Below are 20,598 nucleotides of genomic sequence, written 5' to 3'. Positions count from 1 at the left end.
ATCGGGACAATTGGCGATGGGTAGAAGATAGAGAAGAATTTTCACATTGCATCCTTATAACTAAAAATCAATAATGCACAAGATTTGACATTTCTTTTATAGTTGAATACTTGTATACATGTGAAAGATAATATTTTTAGTTAGAAAGCAAAAAATGGAGAGCATATCTACACTTGAAGCTCTATTTAACATATACATTCATACAAATTCAAGACTTTGCGATATGTGGTGAATACATAGAGATACCATGCTATATGTTAGTATCTTGTAGTTTCGCAAACTCGACTAGGAACATCATAAGTCAATGGCGCATGCTACCTCCATGCTATTTTCCATGCTACATGTTGGTATATCATATATATATATATTTTTTCGTCCAAAATTGCCAGAAGATCATAACTTTATAACATGAAATATGCTTAAAAGAAACTGATCCATGCTATTTTCCGTACTACATGTTATTGTATCTAGCGCACATCAAAAAGACAGTTTTCAATAACAAAATCGTTTCTATAACCAAGTTAGTAAAGAGATCAATGATGTAATTTTGGAATTGTTCTCAACGATGTAATGCTTATTTTGTTGATTCCTAGATTGGTTAGTGATGGTGTTATGCAATGTGATTCTACTTATTTGCTAGAACTCATTCTATATTTTGATATACATATTTTGAATGACTATTTGTTTGATTTAGGGCATGGAATGATCACTCAAATTATCCCAATACCAACTAATCCATAATCATGTTAACCTAAAAGCATTTAAACCACTTGTATGTATACACAACGATTCTCAAGTATTAAATTAATAAGTTGTGAATGACTAAAATAGCCTTTTCCTTTGTCATTGTCTATGTATTTACACAGTATTTATGGGAATTAAAAAAAGACATGAAAAAGAAAAAGTAATAAAAATATTATACTCCCGAGGAGTTAAAAGGCAACTAAATCATGAGTCATGACTCTTCATTTGGCTTCTTTTCAGATACTACTTTTAAGTTTTAACTGCTTTTTTTGACCCATTTTTGTCCCTTATTAATTTTTTTACCCCAATTCCCGTTAATAAGTTTCTTTTCTATATTTAAACCAACCATACAATTCTTTTTTATGTTTAATACAATAAAAATATATAATTATTTAGAACTAATCATCATTGTTGAGTGTTTTGGTTGGACTTAAAGTCAAGTAATTCATATTCTATACTTTATAGATTATAATCATTCTTTATCATTAGTATTCAACCAATCCAAACATGTTAACATGTTTTAATATATACAGAAAACGACGTTTAACACATAAAATATCTCTTTGTTATCCTACGATTGTGATGTATAAGACGCTTATTAATCAAATAATGCGTTTTTGAGACTACAATTATATTTACTAAACACTACTACGTACAATACATTATGTAACTCACATCTTTTTTACTTAATACTAATTATAATACATATTGCAAGTAGTGCGGTGAAAATCGTATTAAACAAATTACAAATTGTAACCCTAAATTTCATTAATTGCACAATTTTTCAAATGGTAACCCTAAGAGAGTAACTTCATCAAATACACAATTAAACGCACAACTTTTTAATACGATAACTTGCAAGTTCCATTAAGTTACGCTATGATCACTCAAATTTATAATACGTAATGAAACCATACTGATCACCGACCAAAGTCCAACTACATCATCGCTGCTACGCGCCTATGCACACTTTTTTTTCACTCAATACAAAAAAGGTCTCCCGCTGCAACGCATGGAGACAAACAACTAGTTACGTATGAATTACTTCCCTTTATGTAACATGACAACTCAACATAAAGTTACCAAGTTACCCATATAATAAAAACAGTGATGCATCAACAAATTTGTTCCATTCGGAAAACAAGGTTGGTGTGTCCAAAAGTCCACATTGTCCATGTGGTGTCCCTCCTATCTCTCCATTCAAACATATCTACAACGTTAAAAGATGTCTTGATTTATATAATATTGTTTCTCTGTCTCTGTTTTTGAACGCATATCACTCTTTTTCTTAAAGTTTCTTCTTCTCCAAATAATAATATCACATTATTATTATTATTATTGTTATTATTATTAACGAGCCAATTAATACTCCAGCTCAGCTACTAGCTAAATTTATCATATCATGATACACTTGTCTTTTAATCCGAGGAAAACTCTCACAAAATGTCAGCGTTCGTAAATACTCGCCTTAAAACACGACATTATTTTATTATTATTATTATTATTATTATTAGGTTTATTGTATTTTAATAATCCATATTGACTGGTATTGGCCGATAATAATTCCTTTTCACTTTATTTTCACCGGACAGTCCCAAATTTCAAAAAGTTGGCCCTCAGTGGTCCTACATTATAAATGACTTAACGACGTTATACATTTTTCTGAACTTCAAACTAAATTTTTAGGGCTTTTGATTGGAAGGTGGAAATACGAATCAACTGATGTCAAATTTAACTCGAAACGGTGATCCAAACGACTTGATTTTTGTTAACTGAAAGTTTAAACAAACAAATTGAAGCAAAAATCAAGTCCTTGAATCACCGTTTCGAGTTAAGTTTTGCATCAATCGATTCGTATTCTCTTTCCGATCAAAAGCTCTAAAAAATTAGTTTGAAATTCTAAAAAAAGTATAACATCGTTAAATCTTTTTTAACGGAGAACCATTGGAGGCTAATTTTTTGAAATTTGAGACCGCACGTGCTGATAAAATGAATAAAGAATTATTATCGGCCAATACCAGTCAATGTGGATTATTAAAATCCAATAAACGTTTTTATTATTATTATAACAAATTGTTACATTCACACACATACATATATGTATAGATACATATATAAATATAGAGAGAGATAATATTCATTCTTGACTGAGTGTGAACTTTTTTTTTTTTTTAAATGTTCAAGCTTTCCTCCTACTAATAATAATATTCATTCTTGACTGAGTGTGTGAATGATGGATAATAATAATAATAATAAAAGCTGTCATTCAACTAGTGAAGAATCTTCTGCTACAAACCCTAACAACAACAACAAAGATCAGTACTTGAAGCAAATTCATAAATTATCTCACAAGATTTCAAAACCCCAGTTTAGAAAACCCTTTGAATTTGAAAACCCACTTCATCAATTTCATCATCATCAACCTCTGGATGAATCTCAGCCGTCCAATCTTCAACATAACCAGCCGCCGGTTTATAACGTCAGCAAAAGTGACTTCCGGGATGTTGTTCAAAAGCTCACCGGCTCTCCAGCCCATGAAAGACTTCCACCGCCGGTCAACGCGGCGGTCAACGCTGCCGTGTTCCCGCCGGTAAAGCCACAAAGCTCCCGGTTACAAAAGATCCGTCCGCCGCCGTTGAATAATATTGGTCTCCGGCAGCCGTCAACCGCCGTAGTGCCGCCGTACGCCGTCGTGGCCCCGCCGTCAAACCCTAACGTGAATTTCCCACATGGGAATTTTTATGCCGGACACCGGCCGTTGTCACTGCTGCCGCCGTTGCCGGCGGTGGATGCGGCGGCGGAGTGGCCGATATCCGCCTACATGCGGTGTTTTCAGACAAATGTCGCCGGGTTTCCGCCACCGGCGCCGCTGATGCCGGAGTTTACGGCGCCGGCGTCGCCGTTGGCGTTCGGATGTCTGCCGCCGACGTTGTCGCCGAGGTTTCCGTTCTCGCCGACGAATGAATTCGGGTTTCAACAATTAATGCCGTTGTCGCCGACGCCACCGGTCCCAAGCCCTAGGTGGAAACAGTATGATTAATGTTAAGGTGTTGGATAAGACTTTGTTTTATGACGGGTTGTTGGGGATAAAAATAAGAAGGAAGTTTTCAAACCATAATAATAATAATAATAATAATAATAATAATAGTTAATTGGGCAAATGTGATAGTTTGAAAATTAGGGGTTTGAGTTATTGAGAAATTTGATTAATGATGGTATATGTACATGATTGGAATATGTAAAAAGAGAGCCTAGGTTTTCTATTTGTTTCATTTTATCAAGGTTGGTTGGATGGTTGCTAGGATGGTAAATGTGTTTCACATGACATGGTAGACAACTTTTTGTTTCTTGTGCATCTTTTGTTTTCAATTTTTAGTTCTATATGTTTTGATTGTTCTTTGATTAAATTGTGTAATCCAAGTTTTAAGATTTGTTATAATGTGGTTTTACTATTTTAGTTTTGGCGGTTTATGCTTAGTAATCATGAGATCCCGTTATTGAAAACAACATGGTTTATTTTTGGTAATCATGAGATCTTGTTGTTGTAAAATATCATAGGAACGGTTATTAGAGAGAGCATGGTTTTTTTTTATGTAATCATGAGATCTTGTTATGGAAAAAATCAAGGACTTGGGACCCGATTGAGATCAAGTAAATTGCAGGTTTTCATCATGATGCGTTGAGATGTGTCTTTTCACGATTTTTAATAAAAAAAACTAGTGAAAGCTAGATTGAAATTTGAGATTAGGGGGAATCAGATGATTATCATTGCCCAAATTTTATATATTCTGGTTAAAGTAAATTTATTAACATTAATGTGTAAGTGTTAATGACTTAATGTGTAAAACAATGTTTAAGAAGTGTAAATACTTTTTATTGTGTGGTTTAAGTGTCAATAGATGATTATTACATTTTAACATCCATAATTAAAAGTTTAAGAATCATCTTACAAGATTAAGGTTGGTCAAAACATGTTTCAACATCATGGAATAACATTCAAGAAGTGTTTGAATATTCATGGTAAGTTTGATTTGTTGACTATTCTCTACTTCAATTTGTGGTCAATACTGGCCTTGTTGTGATCTTTTTAAGGCAGTGGCTAACATTTAATGAACTACAATCTAAAGATAGCATTCTTATGTCATCATAGACCCGGTCGTGTAACTTTACACATATGGACATGCTACAGATTGAAGCAAATCTAGCATTATATTCTAGTCTTTGACTGGTCCCCTCTTGTTGGACAATCATGGCCAAAAGGCCAAAGGTTTTATATATTTTGGACTTTTAATATCATTTGTTTTTGTTTGAATTTGGAATAATATTAACGTCGTAGATTGAATTCACGAACAAGATGGCCCTTCGAATTGCATTACCGAATCTCTTGAACATTTTGATACATTATTATTTTATAAGGAAATCATGCCATGACTGAAGACCGCGCCTTTATTGTTTTAGACACAGTCCTCAGTAATGCCCTTTTGGACTTTTAATATCATTTGTATTTTGTTTGAATTTGGAATAATATCACAGTCGTAGATTAAATTCACGAACAAGGTGACCCTTCGAATTGCATTACCGAATCTCTTGAGCATTTTGATACATTATCATTTTATAAGGAAATCATGTCATGACTGACGACTGTGCCTTTCTTGTTTTAGGAGATGAAGAGATTAAAATCGGGACATGAATATTCCTAGGGTTAAGTTTAAATAAGTTTGTAACTATCGAGGAGTTAGAAAATGGCCGAATGCAAGTGACGAATTGCTTGGAATACGAAGAATTACGACACAACACAACTCAAACGTCCAAACTCGTAAATACAGCTCGCCCTGAAATCCGTTCAAATGCAGCTCTTGTGATATGGATAATTTACCGATCTCCTTGACAATTCAAGTTGTTCACATAAGTTTTGTTGGTATGTGTTTCTTTTTTGATCCGCCACTGTTGTTTAGCCTAGTCAGACCCCTCTTGACAGTACATCAACACCTCACATTGTGTCAGTCACATTAAGAAACAACCGAAAATGGATGGAAAAAAAACCCAAACCCAACGAAAAATTCATAACATTGGACACGAGTCTTGTTACAGTTAGTACGTGTTTCTCAGTTGCGACATATGTGCAACTTTTTTGTGCATTAACACCAGTCATTGTGTCAAAGTCACAAGAGAAACACATATAAACAATCAAACAGGTATTGAGTGATAGGTATATTATCATATATGAGACATGGTTTTATAATCACGAGTAAAGATTTACCCGTCCCAGACACGTTGCTCTCACACGACAACCAGACTGTCTATGAAATTTACTTGTTGAATGAAACCACCAACATAAAGTGACTTGAAAAGGCATAGACAACTATTCAATTCGATAAACACACTAAAATAGTAACAAACATAAATCAATGAAGTTCAAAAGAGGCAAATAAATCAACTTTTTCTAATAAAAACAAATGGATGAAACCGATTTCGGTATCATTCCTTTTGTTCTTCACTTGGCTTGGCTTCCTTAATCTCATCAGCACCCTCATCCTGTATCAACATTCAATTACAATAGATATTAAGCTTTTTGGACGACGCCATTCGTTATAAGTTAAATATGAAACTCGAGTTATACCTGCATATCAGACGTCCACAAACTAAGATTATCACGAAGAAGTTGCATGATAAAAGTACTATCCTTGTACGAGTCTTCACCCAAGGTATCCAACTCAGCAATGGCCTCAATTAAATACATATATAAATCTTATTAATTCTTACCCTCAAACATTTGTACAAGTGAAGAAACACTAAGTGACCCTGTACAGATTATAGATAATCTGGGGGTTAAGTAATGTTTCCCACGGATGAGGTCTAGCTGAGAAGGCTGTTCTTCAGGAGACCTGCAAAACAAACACCGTAAGCTCGTCACTGAGAAGGGGGGGGGGGGTTCCTCCTTGTGACCACCCTCCGGCGTGAGAATCAGACTAGGTTGCTCTGAATATAAGTGTATATTAAGAGATTGCTAGATAACTGGATAGCAGATGATCTTACCATTCCAAGATATTGGAGTATTTATAGCCGAAGGTAGGTTTCCTAGAAGGTACATCCGGCTGAATAGTATTCCTGTTCAACCAACAGTGGACTATGCACAGGCCATACTGGTTGGTGGGTAGGTTACGGCCAACAGTAACAAAGTCGGCTGCACTATTCCACCAACTGTAGATTATGCACGTCCTACTTACTGTGGATTGTACGCAGGCCATGCTGGTTGGTGAATAGGTTACGGCCAACAGTAACACTATTCCACCAACTGTAGGCCGCGCATGCTCCTCAGTAAGGGTTGGTGAGTAGGCAGCGGCTAATAGTGAAACAGTACTAGAGGGTGCTCCTCCTCGCCCTGTTGTCGATGAGCTGTCACCCTGTGATTGGCTCATGGGCTGTTCTGGTCAGATCGTCTGTCCTATCCATACCTTGGTAGGTATGGTACAAAAGATCTTTCAGAATCAGACTGGCTCATTTAGGCGGGATTGTTCCCGCCTTGCTCATTCCTTCATGTGACTACTGAAGTAGCTAGTGTCTTGTGCGTGTAGCCCTGCTGTCTGCGGGTAGCCTTTCCTGATGGCTTGTATCCGCAACTGCGGGAACAGGCGGGGTACTTCACCATTGGGAGGCTTTCCCTGCGTGTTCAGCTTGTGTACTGCGCGTAAGATCCTATGAGCATGGTGGGTCCTGCGGGAGCAGATGGCCTTTGCGCAGACGTCCCTGTTCAAGGTGAGTCTTGCGGGACCAACTGGTCTCTGCTGGGACCTACCTCTTCAAGTCCCCCCAGTCCAATGTTCTTCTCATGAATGTTTAATAAAGTGAGGTGAACTTTTGGACTTTGAGCAAGGGGTTTTGAAAAGGGTTTCTAGTTTTAAGGTTCTCCGTGGGGATTCTTCCCGCGGGTTTCCTAATGTCACTTGCAAAAATTCCCGATTTTTTTGCTTGATCTTTGGGTATGATGCGGGTAGGTATGTAACCTTCTCGCAAGTCAGGAGCGTTGAGTCTCACTTGTGTGGATTCTCCTTGAGGTTTTAGTGGTTTTGAACATAGTGATCAATTATGTTTGAACCACCAATTCCATCCTGGAGCCTCAAACAATGTAGTTCTCGACGTTCCCGCTATGCGGGGATGTTATTTCCGTTTCCACAAGCATTGCCCAGAAGATCCTTCCTGGTTTCAATTCCCTGCCGAGCGCTAGGTATGTGAAGGGTTTTGCCTTAACACTGTACCCGCGCTCGTCTTACGGTTACTTTACTTTCAAGGTACTCCTGGCGTCAATTCCCTGCGGGTGCTAGGTACGTGAAGGGTTTTGCCTTAACACTGTATCCGCACCCGTCTTATAGTTACTTTGTTGCCGGGGTATTCTTGGCTTCAATTCCCTGCGGGTGCTAGGTATGTGGAAGGTTTTGCCTTAACACTGTACCCGCATCCGTCTTATGGTTACTTGGTTGCCAAGGTAAGGGGTATTTTCCCGCTTACTTTTGAATCTTTTTGAATTTTGAATTTTGAAATTCGAAAGGTTGGTGAGGATAAGAACAATCCAAACATCTGAAACGTCGTGTGACGGTTTCTTCTGACTGTGTCAGGACGTGCAGGAAGTTATGGTGACGTGACAGAACATGGTCATTCCAGTCGCTTTTTCAGGCGCGTGGGCATGATTTTTCGGGCGCGTGGCCGCGAAATTACTGGCACACGTCCTTTCAACAGCTGTTGCCAGCTTGCTTTTTGCCACGTGTCATAGTTTCATTGCACCTTTGATTTATCTCTCCTCCGCATTAAATTCACCGCATTAATTGCGATTACTATATAAAGGGGGAGAGGGTTATTTGCAATTCACACTTTTCACTCTTCTTTTTCTTCTTAGTGATTTCCGGCAAATACTCCCCTTTCTCAGGCAAGCATTTTCCCGAAATCACTCTTCTTTCTGCAAAAATGTCCTCTCGCGATGCTGAAGCTATAGCTGACGACAGGGGTACTGCTGGTGAGTGCCAGTGTGCTCTGCCCAGCGATCAGTACCGGTATGTTGTCAGGAAGTTCATGCTCGATCATCTCGAGCCTGAGTTTCCTGAATCCCACCAGACCGTGTACGATGCCCCCAGTGGCAAGATCGGGGTTTATGCTGCATTTTTTGTCTATGGGAATCTTAGATTCCCATTGACAAAATTTGTTTACCGTGTCCTTGAGAGGCACGGTGTCCATTTGACCGAGCTGCACCCCATGGCGATCGCCAAGATTCGCCATTTTGAGTGGGTGTGCCGGATTTTGGGCATCGAGCCCCATGTGGACCGCCTGATGACCTTCTATACCTGGAGGTGCATCCAAGGGTGGTACACCCTGACGACCCGTATTAAGGGTCTGAAGATTTGCGACACCGAGCGCAGTCTTCGCGCGTGGAAGCAGGAATTCTTCTACATTTCTGCCCGCGCCATCCCCCTTGCCATGAAGTTTAAAAATGGCCAAGCGATACCGAGCCTTCACGCCCCCAACTACCAGGAGGCGGAATGGTTTTCGAAGATATCCCGGATCCAATCTCCGGTTTACCGGTTTGCGGAGTCCGGGATGGTCATGTTAGGGATGAGCCGGGTGTGGAAAGATGCGTCTCTGGTTCCCATCCTCCTCGAATACGGTTTGAACTCTATTCCCTATGGTATGTCTTGTTTTTCTTTTTTGATACAAGTTTGTCTTCTAACTGTTTCTTTTCTCTCAGAGGGAAATGATTTGGAGTCGCTTCTGTTTCCGCGGGAAGCCGACGGTCCCGCGCGGATGGGTACTCGTGCTTTGGACGAGGGCGAGTTGCCCATCCTGGATCAAACAGCGGATCGGTTTGTGGAGGTCTATCCGCTGGGCCACGAGATCCTGAGCCACCGGCGGCCAGGTAAGGCGATATTATTTCCTCAACCCCTTAATGCTGTACCCGCTGTTGGAATTCTTGACCTGTCTTCTTCTGAGAAATCCTCAGATGCTCCTCCACTGGTGCGGAAGAAGAAAGCTGCTGCCGGCGGGAAAGGGAAGGAGAAGGCCTCCACGGCTGGTCCGGTGGTTCTATCTGACTCGGAGTCAGATAGTGAAGAGGTGGCGGGGAAGCCCGGTGGTGAGAAGACCACTGTTCCGGAGGCTACGACCGTTACCTCCGGAGAACCAACGAAGACGACGGTGACCGGTACCAAGAGGCCGGCTCCATCGGGTTCCTCCCCGCCCGTCCGTACGTTCAGGGTCAAGAAAACCCGTAAGTACAATCATAATGTCTTTGCAGAATTATTACTTCTTAAATTTATCTTTTCTTTGTGCAGGCGTGGATGTTGACGCATTCCGGGGTGAAGCGCAGGGGAGTACCTCCCCGCCAATGACGGTAGGCTCGGTCAGCCTTCCTGAGGCGTCGACCCAGGCGCCTGCGCCTGCATCCGCTGGTCCAGTTGCTCGTTCCTTTGAGCCAACTGTTCCGGCCGGGATGACGTCACCGCCGGCCGTGAGTGCGATTTTTACAGCATCCTTCACGGAGCCGGCGGTTACTGCTGCTGCTGAGGAGGCGGCGACCACGGCGGCTGCCACCATGCCCGCGCCACCGGCACCTACGGCCGGACCATCAGGTACGCGCAGGGCTTCCCGCCGATCTTTGCCCCCTTCCCGTCTGCCTGACCTGTTGGATGGATTTCCTTTAGGTTCAGGTGATGGGTTTGGCGGCTATCGGCCTGTCATTGACCCTACAGGTGCGTAGGGTTCCTTTCTTTTTCCCTTATGTTTTTTATCATCTTTTCCTTACTGCCTTTGTTTCTTTTGCAGTGTCGGATTCCAATGAAGTGTATGTTCCGCGATGGAACATACGCCGAGGAACAACCCTTCGTACCCCTGTGGAGTGCGTGGACTGGGCTCGCCACGCTGCTCCTCATGGTGCGTTGGGGGAAGCCATGGCTAGCTACCAGGAGGGTAGGCTAACCAATGAGCTTCGGGTTCTCCAAGCCCGGATGCAGCCGCGCGTCGAGCTGCTTTGTCGTGAAAACGACAAGTTGAAAGCAGCTCGCGCCAAGGACTTATCTGAGGCGCGTGCTCTCCGGGAGGAGAACCAACAGCTGGCGGCAGCTGCCGCCGACAAGGAGAAGGCCTTCAAGGCCCTCGAGGTTGAAGTTCAGGCGCGACTCGAGGCCCGCTCCAAGGCTGCCCAAGCTGTGAATGAACAGCTTCGGCTGGCCAGGGAGACTGCGCGAAACGCAACCGAGAGGGCTGCCAAGGCTGAAGCCATTGCTGAGCCTTTGTGTGTGGAGAATGAGGAGCTCAAGGCCAAATTAGAGGCTCTCCAACGTGCTCATGATGCCTTGGCAATGGAAGATGCCAAGAAACTCCAGGAAATCTTGGACCAAAGAGGGGTGCTTGACCACACCGAGCGGAAGCTTAAGGGTGTCGAAGAGGCTGCCGCAAAGGAAGTTTTACTTGCCAACCTTAACAAGAGCGAAGCCGAACGCGCCCATAACGAAGCTCAAGCTGCCCTCCAATGGCTTCTTCGAGAAGCGTTGCCTCAGGTATGTTTAGCTTTATCTTCTCGCTTTTCTTTTGTAAGAAAAGGTTCTAATACTTGTATTTTTCCTTTGTAGGTTGTGCGTCGGGTCTTTTCAGAGACCTCTTACGATGATGCTATGACCGCCGCCCTCAACGCTTCTCATGAGGATGGGGAAAAGGCCGGCTTCCTGCTTGGTCTAGGGTTTGTTGAGAAAGGCGTCCCGCCTTCCAACTTCCCTTTGTTCGATGTGGATACCGAAGCCATTTATGACCAAGCATTGAACCAATACGCCGCCTTCCCGCATCCAGTGGTGGAAAAGGTGGACGAAGTAGCTGCTGCTGATGATGGGTTAGCTGTCCTCAAAGCGTTCCTCGAACCACCCCGTTCTTCTGACGGAGCGGGTCCAAGTGGAAGCGGCCCTGAAGCTTGATCCTGAAGATCCCTTTCCATTGCTAAGATAGACTTGTATAGATTTACTCTTTCAGGCGGGTAGTAACCCGGCCATTCTTGTAATATATCATTGAAATATAAATCTTTTTGCGGATAAGATTGTTATTTCCTTCTTTGGATTCCTTGCTTTGTAAGCTCATGACTTAGTTTAAGTTAGCAATTTTCCAAGTTTTTTAGAATAAGTTAACCTGTTGAACGTGGTTGATGATGGGTTAAAGTTTCGCTTCCTCCTTCGTGATTGTGCGGGTAGAACCGTCACTTGCACTTGGTAGGATGGCTAAACTTTAACCGTCATCTGACCTGTGTGTAGGTTTTCCTCATTTTTCCTCGAAATTTCTAAGTATTTAGGATAAGTTAACCTTTGAACGTGGTTGATAGTGGGTTAAAGTTTTGCTTCCTCTTTCGTGATTGTGCGGGTTGAACCGTCACTTGCACTTGGTAGGATGGCTAAACTTTGCCCATACCTGACCTGCGTGTAGGTTTTCCTTATCCTTATTTCTAAGTATTTTTTTTTTTTTTTTTTTTTTTTTAGGATAACCTTTGAACGTGGTAGATGATAGTTTGAAGTTTTGCTTCCTTATTTGTGATTGTGCGGATAAGACCGTCACTTGCACTTACAAAGATGGCTAAACTTTACTTACATCATTCCTGCGTGTAGGTTTCCCTTATTTTTGTGTTTATGCGGGTTTTGCCGCCTTCCACACGCAACGACTTACTTCTCCCCGTTTATGCGGTAAACACCGGCACCATTGGGGAGTTCATAAGGATAAAGGTAAACACATTATGAAAGGAGAATCATTTCCATTAGAAGTGGCTCTTGGCCTTTTCTTTACAAGTTTTGGAATTGATCTACATATAACATTTGCGTAATTGAGCTCCATTCCATGTTCTTGGGATGGGAGTGCCATCGAGCCCTTCGAGCCGGTATGCGCCCTTTCCCAGAACTTGTTTGATAACGTATGGCCCTTCCCAGACTGGGGCCAACTTTCCTGGGCGTTCTTGGTTCGAAGCCTCGTTGTTACGCAGTATGTAGTCTCCTTCCTTGAAGTTGCAGAGTTTTACCCGCGTGTTGTAGTACTTTTGCATTTGTCGTTTGTAGTTCTCTTCACGCACTGCGGCTAAGTCTCTGCGTTCCTCGGTTAGCATAAGATCCAACCGTCTTTCCGCATCATTGTCTTCTGGCTGACTCAAGACCCTTGGTGAGGGTAGACCAATTTCGACCGGGACCATGGCTTCAGTGCCATAAGTGAGGCTGAACGGGGTTTCTCCCGTACTGGCCTTCTTCAATGTTCTGTTTGCCCAAAGGACGTGCGGAAGCTCGTCCACCCAGCCGGATCTGTGTTTCAAGAGTCTTTTCTTTATGCCTTCGACGATGCTTTTATTTGCTCTTTCCACCTCACCATTTCCTTGCGGGTGTGCCACTGAGGTAAAGGTGTGGGTGATTTGAAGTTCTTTTAGCCACTGTTGTAGCTTTTTGTCAGCAAAGTTGGTGCCGTTATCGCTCACCAAATTCTGTGGAAGTCCAAAACGACAAATTATAAATTCCCAAATAAATTTTTTGATATGCTTTGCGGTTGTTTGGGCTAAAGGTTTTGCTTCTATCCACTTGGTGAAGTAGTCGATGGCTACCACTAGGAACTGAACATTTCCTGCTGCTGTAGGAAATGGGCCTGTCACATCGATGGCCCACTTCTGAAATGGCCACGAAGAAGTGACTGGAACCAGTTCGTTTTTCGGGCGATGCGTGTTAGGTGCGTAAAGCTGGCAAGACCTGCATTTTCTGATGTATGCCAGTGCATCCGTATGCATCCCCGGCCAAAAGTATCCCGCGTTGTTTAGCTTGGCTACAACAGCGCGGGGACCTGCGTGTACCCCACAGATGCCTTCGTGTACTTCCCTTAGGAGGTAGTTGGCATCTTGGTTGTCCACGCATCTCAAGAGTGGGCCAAGAAAGTTACGTCTGTAAAGGATGTCATTGACGAGTTGATAATTCAGTGCTTTACAGCGTAGTTTTCTTGCCTGTGTTTTTGACTCTGGTAGTATTCCTGCTGCAAGGTAATTTATTATTGGTGTCATCCACGTTTCTGTACTGGTTTGGATGACACAAATTTCCTTGTGCGGGACTGATGGCGCTTCGAGGAGTTCAATGCGGATGTCCTTTCCCAGGTGGGTGAAGGCTAGTGATGCAAGCTTGCTTAACGCATCCTCAGATTTGTTTTCGCTGCGCTTGACATGTATGACTTTACAATCACTAAAATCACGCATAAGGGTTTTTGCCTGGGCGAGGTACAGGGCCATGGTGTCGTTCACAGCCGTGTATGTTCCATTTATTTGATTGGCCACCAGCATGGAATCCACGTGGGCTTCCAAGTTTTTCACTCCCATCTTACGCGCAATTCTCAAACCGGCCAAGAATGCTTCATATTCGGCTTCGTTATTCGTACTTGGAAAGTCCAGCCGAATAGCGTAAGTATATTCTTGGCCCGCTGGGTTGGTTAATTTTAACCCTGCGCCTGAACCCTCGTTACTGGCTGCTCCATCAGTATAGAGTCGCCAGACATCATTGACGTCCTGTGCTGGGGAGGGTTGAGCCTCCTCCTGGCACTCTTTCTCCCGCGAAGCGGGGACTTCTGCAATAAAATCGGCCAGGACCTGGCCTTTTATGGCTGGTCTTGGCTTGTACTTAATTGTATATTCTCCCAATTCAATTGCCCATTTGGCTAGACGTCCCGATAATTCGGGTTTGCCTAGAACGTTTGAGAGTTTGAAGTTGGTGAGAATGGTGATTGGGTGGCCCTGGAAATATCGTCTTAACCTGCGTGAAGCATGTATAAGTGCTAAGACTAATTTTTCGAGGGTAGAGTACCGGGTTTCTACGTCTGTTAGTACACGGCTAACATAATAGATTGGCATCTGGATGCCCTTTCGTTCTACTAGCAGGACTGCCCCGGTTGCTCTATCTGTTGCGGAAAGGTATAGGATTAACTCCTCTCCCGCTTGTGGTGCTGTAAGTGTTGGGAGTTCGATCAGGCGTGACCGAATCTCCTGAAAAGCTGCTTCCGCTTCTGGTGTCCAGCGGAAGTGCGTTTTCTTCAAGCAGTTTCTCAACGTTGACACGAAAGGAAACGACTTATCTGCATGGTTTGCCAAGAAGCGATTAAGTGCGACTAGTCGTCCATTCAGTGTCTGAGCCTGTTTGATGGTGGTAGGTGATTCCATTTTAACAATGGCTTCGACCTTTTCAGGGTTCGCTCTAAAGCCATCTTTAGTAACAATGACTCCCAAGATCTTCCCTTCTTCCATCCCAAATGAACACTTGCTCGGGTTGAGCTTCATGTTTATCTTTCGGAGCGTGTTGAAAGTTTCTTCAATGTCTTTCAACATCGCCTCAGGCTCGAGGCTTTTGATGACCAAATCATCCATATAGACTTCCAAGTTTCTCCCGATTTGGGCGTGAAACTCTTTGTCCATTAGTCGTTGGTATGTGGACCCTGCATTCTTAAGTCCGAATGGCATCATTTTATAACAAAATGTACCATCGGGCGTCCGAAATGCGGTTTTGTCCTGGTCATCAATGGCCATGTGGATTTGGTGGTACCCCTTATACGCATCCAAGAAGCATTTAAGGCGGAATGGTGCCAACGAATCCACTTTGAGATCAATTTCTGGTAACGGATAACAATCTTTGGGGCAAGCTTTGTTCAAATCTTTGAAATCTATGCACATGCGCCATTGTTTGTCATTCTTCGGTACCATTACGGGATTTGCAACCCATGTTTGATATCTACTAACGCGTACGATGCCTGCGTCAAGGAGTTCCTTGACTTGGGTTCTACACGCGTTAGTTTGTTCAGGCCCCATTACTCTGCGCTTTTGTACGATTGGCGTAACAGCCGGGTCGCACTTGAGCTTATGCTCCGCCTTACTTCGGGGTACACCAGTCATGTCAGCTGGTGCCCACGCAAAGATGTCAGCGTTTTTCTGCAGTAAGCGTTTGAGTAAGGTGCGGGTGGGATCAACGATTGTTGGTCCAATGGTAACGGCCTGGTCGGGGTATTTGCCATTGAAGGCCCATTTTTCTGGTTCAGTGATGGTTGGTTTAGCCTTTTTCGGTTTGGGTTTAGATGAAACAGATGCAATGCATACCTGGGGAATGCCAGAGATCATTGCTACACCCTCAGCTGTTGGCCATCCCATCATGCCATGGACTGAAGATACCACGGCGTTGAATCTTGCCATCCCGTCTCTTCCGAATAGGATGTCGTACGTATGATGTGGCTTTTTCATTACGACAAAATCCACGTCTTCTGTGCGTGAATGACTCCCATCAGTAAGAGTAACGGGGAAAGATAGGATACCCAGGGGTGTTTCTGTACTTCCGTCAAACCCTTCCATTGAAGCGTAGACCGTTTCCAAGCGTTCTTTGTCTTCATCATCCAGCTTATCAAAGAACTGTCTGTACATCACTGTCGACGAAGCGCCGTTGTCAGCAAGAGTGCGTGAAGTGATGTAGTGCCCCAGCTGGCTTCTGATGACGATGGGGCCTTCTTTGCTGGGGCCTCCTGGCACTCGCGGGAAGCGCACCTCAGCTTCTTTCCACGCGCATGGTTCTGCCACCCGTCTTTTCCTTCCTCTGACCTTGCCATGAACCATGTTGATGCTGATATCGACGGGCTTTCGTCCGTTACCTCTGTACCGGTTGTCATTCCTTCCTCCCTTCCTGATCGATGCCACAAGATGTGCAAGCCTTCCGTCCTTGACAAATGTCTCAATAATATCCTTCAAGGATGTGCACTCTTCAGTACCATGACCCTTTGTCCCGTGGAAATCACAGGATTTGCTTTGATCCGCATTAGGTTTCTGCCGGATCAATGGGGCTTTAGGCCATGGCAATTTTTCCGTGGCAAATATCTCCGTGACGCTCTTCGTGAGTGGCGTCCACCGGTGTTTTCGGTTTGAAGGGTGTGTGTTGTCCCTTCCGCCAACAAGAGGGCGAGAGCTGGATGAGGTGTCAAAGTTTACCCTTGACTGCCAAATACCTAGCCTCCTCTTTTTGTTCTGCCGGGCGATCCGGACATTGTTCTCTCTGGTCCTCTGCGTGTAGAGGTGTGTACTCTGGGGAAGATCTCTTCCCAGTTGCTTTTCCGTCTCGGCAAAGCGCTTTGCCGCCGTCATGATGGCATCCCAAGTTGATGGCATGCCATCCTTACCCGTCAATGTGCGGATAAGTTCTGGGTATTCGGCGCCTTGGATGAAGGCGGCGCGAACCAGATCTTCACTTATGTTGCCGAGACTAAGCTTTTTGGAGTTGAAGCGAGTGATGAAGTCTAGTAGAGATTCATCCTCCTCTCTCACGCAGTTAAGGATCGTCCACTGCTCTTCAGTGTATTTCCTCTGTTGGCTGAAATGCTGGCTGAACTTGTTCTGAAAGTCCGCCCAGTCATATATGTGGTGGATCGGTAAACGATCGAACCATGCCCTGGCCGCTCCGACCAGAGTCATCTGGAACATGTAGCACCACGTGGGTTCCGTCCAGTTGCTGACGGTAGCCCCCGCAATGAACCTGTTCAAATGGTCGTCTGGGTCGGATAGACCATCGTAAGTGCCAATGTTGGACATTTGTTTGGCACTTCTCGGGGCGATTGCTTCCGCAATGTCCCTTGCGAACTTTGACTTCCCTGCATTTGTGGCAGTTGGTCTAAAGGTTTTGGAAAAGTCACGCGGGTTTCTCTCCACGATTGGTTTAAAGGCTTCCCCAAAATTCCTTTTTGGTTGGACGTCCGTTTCCTTACGCTTCCCTTTCGCCTTATGGCGAGGGTTCGCGTCGGTGTCGGATTCCAACTCGTCGTCTGAGTACTCGCAGTCACTGCTCATATTGAGGTGTTGGCGAGTACTGGCGAATTCGTCAGCCTGTTGAACTGAACGCAAGCGTTCGTCCAATTCGGCCTGGAATTCTCTTTGCCGTGCTTCGGCCCATGCCTTCACTTGATCTAGTGTTTGGCGAGGAACCTTCGTTCGTTTTTCCAGTTGGGTATCGGAGAACCCCAATGGAATATTTACTCCACTTGCCCCGGCTTGGGTAGTCGGGGTAGTGTTCGTAAGGATTGTATAACCGCCGGTGTTCCCCCCAGTTGCTGGGGTTGTTACCGGGGTTTCTTGGTCGGTTACTGGCCTTTGAACCGGAGTAACGTTAACCATTTCTTCAGAAATTGTGAAAAAACTAAAGTAGTTCTAGCTTTTATACACGGATGGCGCCAATGAAGAAACACTAAGTGACCCTGTACAGATTATAGATAATCTGGGGGTTAAGTAATGTTTCCCACGGATGAGGTCTAGCTGAGAAGGCTGTTCTTCAGGAGACCTGCAAAACAAACACCGTAAGCTCGTCACTGAGAAGGGGGGGGGGTTCCTCCTTGTGACCACCCTCCGGCGTGAGAATCAGACTAGGTTGCTCTGAATATAAGTGTATATTAAGAGATTGCTAGATAACTGGATAGCAGATGATCTTACCATTCCAAGATATTGGAGTATTTATAGCCGAAGGTAGGTTTCCTAGAAGGTACAGCCGGCTGAATAGTATTCCTGTTCAACCAACAGTGGACTATGCACAGGCCATACTGGTTGGTGGGTAGGTTACGGCCAACAGTAACAAAGTCGGCTGCACTATTCCACCAACTGTAGATTATGCACGTCCTACTTACTGTGGATTGTACGCAGGCCATGCTGGTTGGTGAATAGGTTACGGCCAACAGTAACACTATTCCACCAACTGTAGGCCGCGCATGCTCCTCAGTAAGGGTTGGTGAGTAGGCAGCGGCTAATAGTGAAACAGTACTAGAGGGTGCTCCTCCTCGCCCTGTTGTCGATGAGCTGTCACCCTGTGATTGGCTCATGGGCTGTTCTGGTCAGATCGTCTGTCCTATCCATACCTTGGTAGGTATGGTACAAAAGATCTTTCAGAATCAGACTGGCTCATTTAGGCGGGATTGTTCCCGCCTTGCTCATTCCTTCATGTGACTACTGAAGTAGCTAGTGTCTTGTGCGTGTAGCCCTGCTGTCTGCGGGTAGCCTTTCCTGATGGCTTGTATCCGCAACTGCTGGAACAGGCGGGGTACTTCACCATTGGGAGGCTTTCCCTGCGTGTTCAGCTTGTGTACTGCGCGTAAGATCCTATGAGCATGGTGGGTCCTGCGGGAGCAGATGGCCTTTGCGCAGACGTCCCTGTTCAAGGTGAGTCTTGCGGGACCAACTGGTCTCTGCTGGGACCTACCTCTTCAACAAGTTTTTTTAATCTTGTATATACCTGTTTGGCAAGACTACACGCACGGTCCGGTGAGTTCAAAATCTCATAGTAGAACACTGAGAAGTTAAGAGCCAATCCTATACGAATTGGGTGAGTTGGAGCGAGTTCAGCGTTTGCAATATCCTGCACAATTAATATTTATGTTTTGGATTCCTAAAACTAATAACTTCAAATAACCTAATTTATAGTAAAACAACCATAATGTAAGACATAACTTAACATATGTAACAAATCCTTAATCATATTCAAATCAATTGCCTAGGTCAAGTGATTCAATTAAACTTCAACCTATACAATCAGATCCACAAATCACAACTCAAAACAACCTTATACGAGTCACAAAACGTGTATGATCACATCACGAATTCTAACTAATTTCTAGTAAAATAATCATAGCTAACAAAATAATCATAGCTAACAAATCTACATTAATCATATATTCAATTCAACTGTCCATGTCTACCCCGTAGGATAGCTATTTAATCTACTTCTGTTGAGACCACTGACTCGATAATAGTTTTGCATCAAGCCTTAAACATAAATTAAACACATAACACTCAACTGTTGGGACACTGGCTGATTGATGCATGTAGCCTTGTTATTTGGCCATCAACGTCACCACATGATGGCTGATTAATAACGTTATTTTCATAAAATAAGTAAAATAACGTCAGAATTAGTGCAATTTCATTTTATATATACATTATATACTAACTCATCACGCATACGCATATACCTGAGCCACCTTATAAGAGATAAGCATATTCTCAGCCGCTTCTTTCCTTTCACCTCCCGTCTTAAACTCCGCCAAATACCTATGATAATCTCCCTTCATCTTCAAATAAAACACCTTCGAATCACCCGCACTCGCAGTCGGCACAAGCTTCGTATCCAAAACCTTCAATATCCTGCCGCAAATATCCGTAAGCTCCTTCTCAATCTTCAACATGTACTCCTTGATCATCCCCACGTGATCAGTGTTACCACATGACTCTTCCTTATGCTTGATTGTTGATATAATTCGCCATGACGCACGCCGAGCACCTATCACGTTTTTGTACGCGACGGATAGGAGGTTGCGTTCTTCGGTTGTGAGTTCTTCAGAGTCGGTGATGGTGGTTGTGAGGTGGTCCATGTGTTTGGCCATGTCTTCGTAACGTTCGGTTTGTTCGCAGAGTTTGGCCATGTATGCAAGTTCTTCACGTGATGGTGATGCCATTGATTTGGAGTTTGGTTAGGGTTTTAGGGTTTTGGAGAGGAGAAGTTGACAATGGGAGAATATTGTGAGAGAGGTGGAGATTTTATAACCTAAAATTAGGAATGTTGTTATTATTATTATTATTATTATTATTAATTTATAATTAATTATAATAAAAAGAGTCAAAGGTGAGTGCTATAGCGGGTGCTGGTGTCTATGTGACTTTCTTTATAGGAGGTCATTGGTTCGAATCTATTTCGTGATAAATATTCGTACGCTAGCCAGAGGTTTACCACATCGGGCCTTTGGAAAGTTGTAAAAGTGGAGTTTTTTCTATAACCTAAAATGGGTAGGAATTGGTTTTGAGTTTGGTCAATAAAGTCA

General features: G+C 43.6%; 2 protein-coding genes across 2 annotated transcripts; one reads left to right on the top strand and one right to left on the bottom strand.

Moving 5' to 3' along the window:
- The first annotated feature begins 2,966 nt into the window (after positions 1 to 2,966).
- Positions 2,967 to 4,109, top strand: LOC143570158 (VQ motif-containing protein 9-like). The gene has a single exon (XM_077055889.1). It carries the CDS (start codon positions 2,975 to 2,977, stop codon positions 3,782 to 3,784), a length of 810 nt encoding a protein of 269 aa, XP_076912004.1. The 5' UTR covers positions 2,967 to 2,974; the 3' UTR covers positions 3,785 to 4,109.
- Positions 4,110 to 19,573: 15,464 nt separating this feature from the next.
- LOC143570171 (14-3-3-like protein 16R) lies at positions 19,574 to 20,235 on the bottom strand. Its single transcript, XM_077055892.1, has 2 exons — positions 19,753 to 20,235; positions 19,574 to 19,645 (listed from the first exon to the last, which is right to left on the bottom strand). The coding sequence occupies exons 1-2, from the start codon at positions 20,233 to 20,235 to the stop codon at positions 19,574 to 19,576; spliced, it is 555 nt and encodes a 184-aa protein (XP_076912007.1).
- Positions 20,236 to 20,598: the final 363 nt, after the last annotated feature.

Source organism: Bidens hawaiensis, unplaced genomic scaffold (genome assembly GCF_021521415.1).
Source record: "Bidens hawaiensis isolate Kalapana, Puna unplaced genomic scaffold, B.hawaiensis_p1.1 tig00024841_1, whole genome shotgun sequence".
NCBI classification, from domain to species: domain Eukaryota; kingdom Viridiplantae; phylum Streptophyta; class Magnoliopsida; order Asterales; family Asteraceae; genus Bidens; species Bidens hawaiensis.
Note: the sequence above shows the minus strand (reverse complement) of the source record. Positions and strands in the feature narration are given on the sequence as shown.

What these genes read in the sequence shown, in the direction of transcription:
- LOC143570171 (XM_077055892.1), bottom strand. Translation starts at nt 20,235, where the DNA reads ATGGCATCACCATCACGTGAAGAACTTGCATACATGGCCAAACTCTGC. An exon ending in TCTCTTATAAGGTGGCTCAG is followed by an intron (nt 19,646 to 19,752) that starts GTATATGCGTAT and finishes GTTATTAATCAG; the next exon opens with CCATCATGTGGTGACGTTGA.
- LOC143570158 (XM_077055889.1), top strand. Translation starts at nt 2,975, where the DNA reads ATGATGGATAATAATAATAATAATAAAAGCTGTCATTCAACTAGTGAA.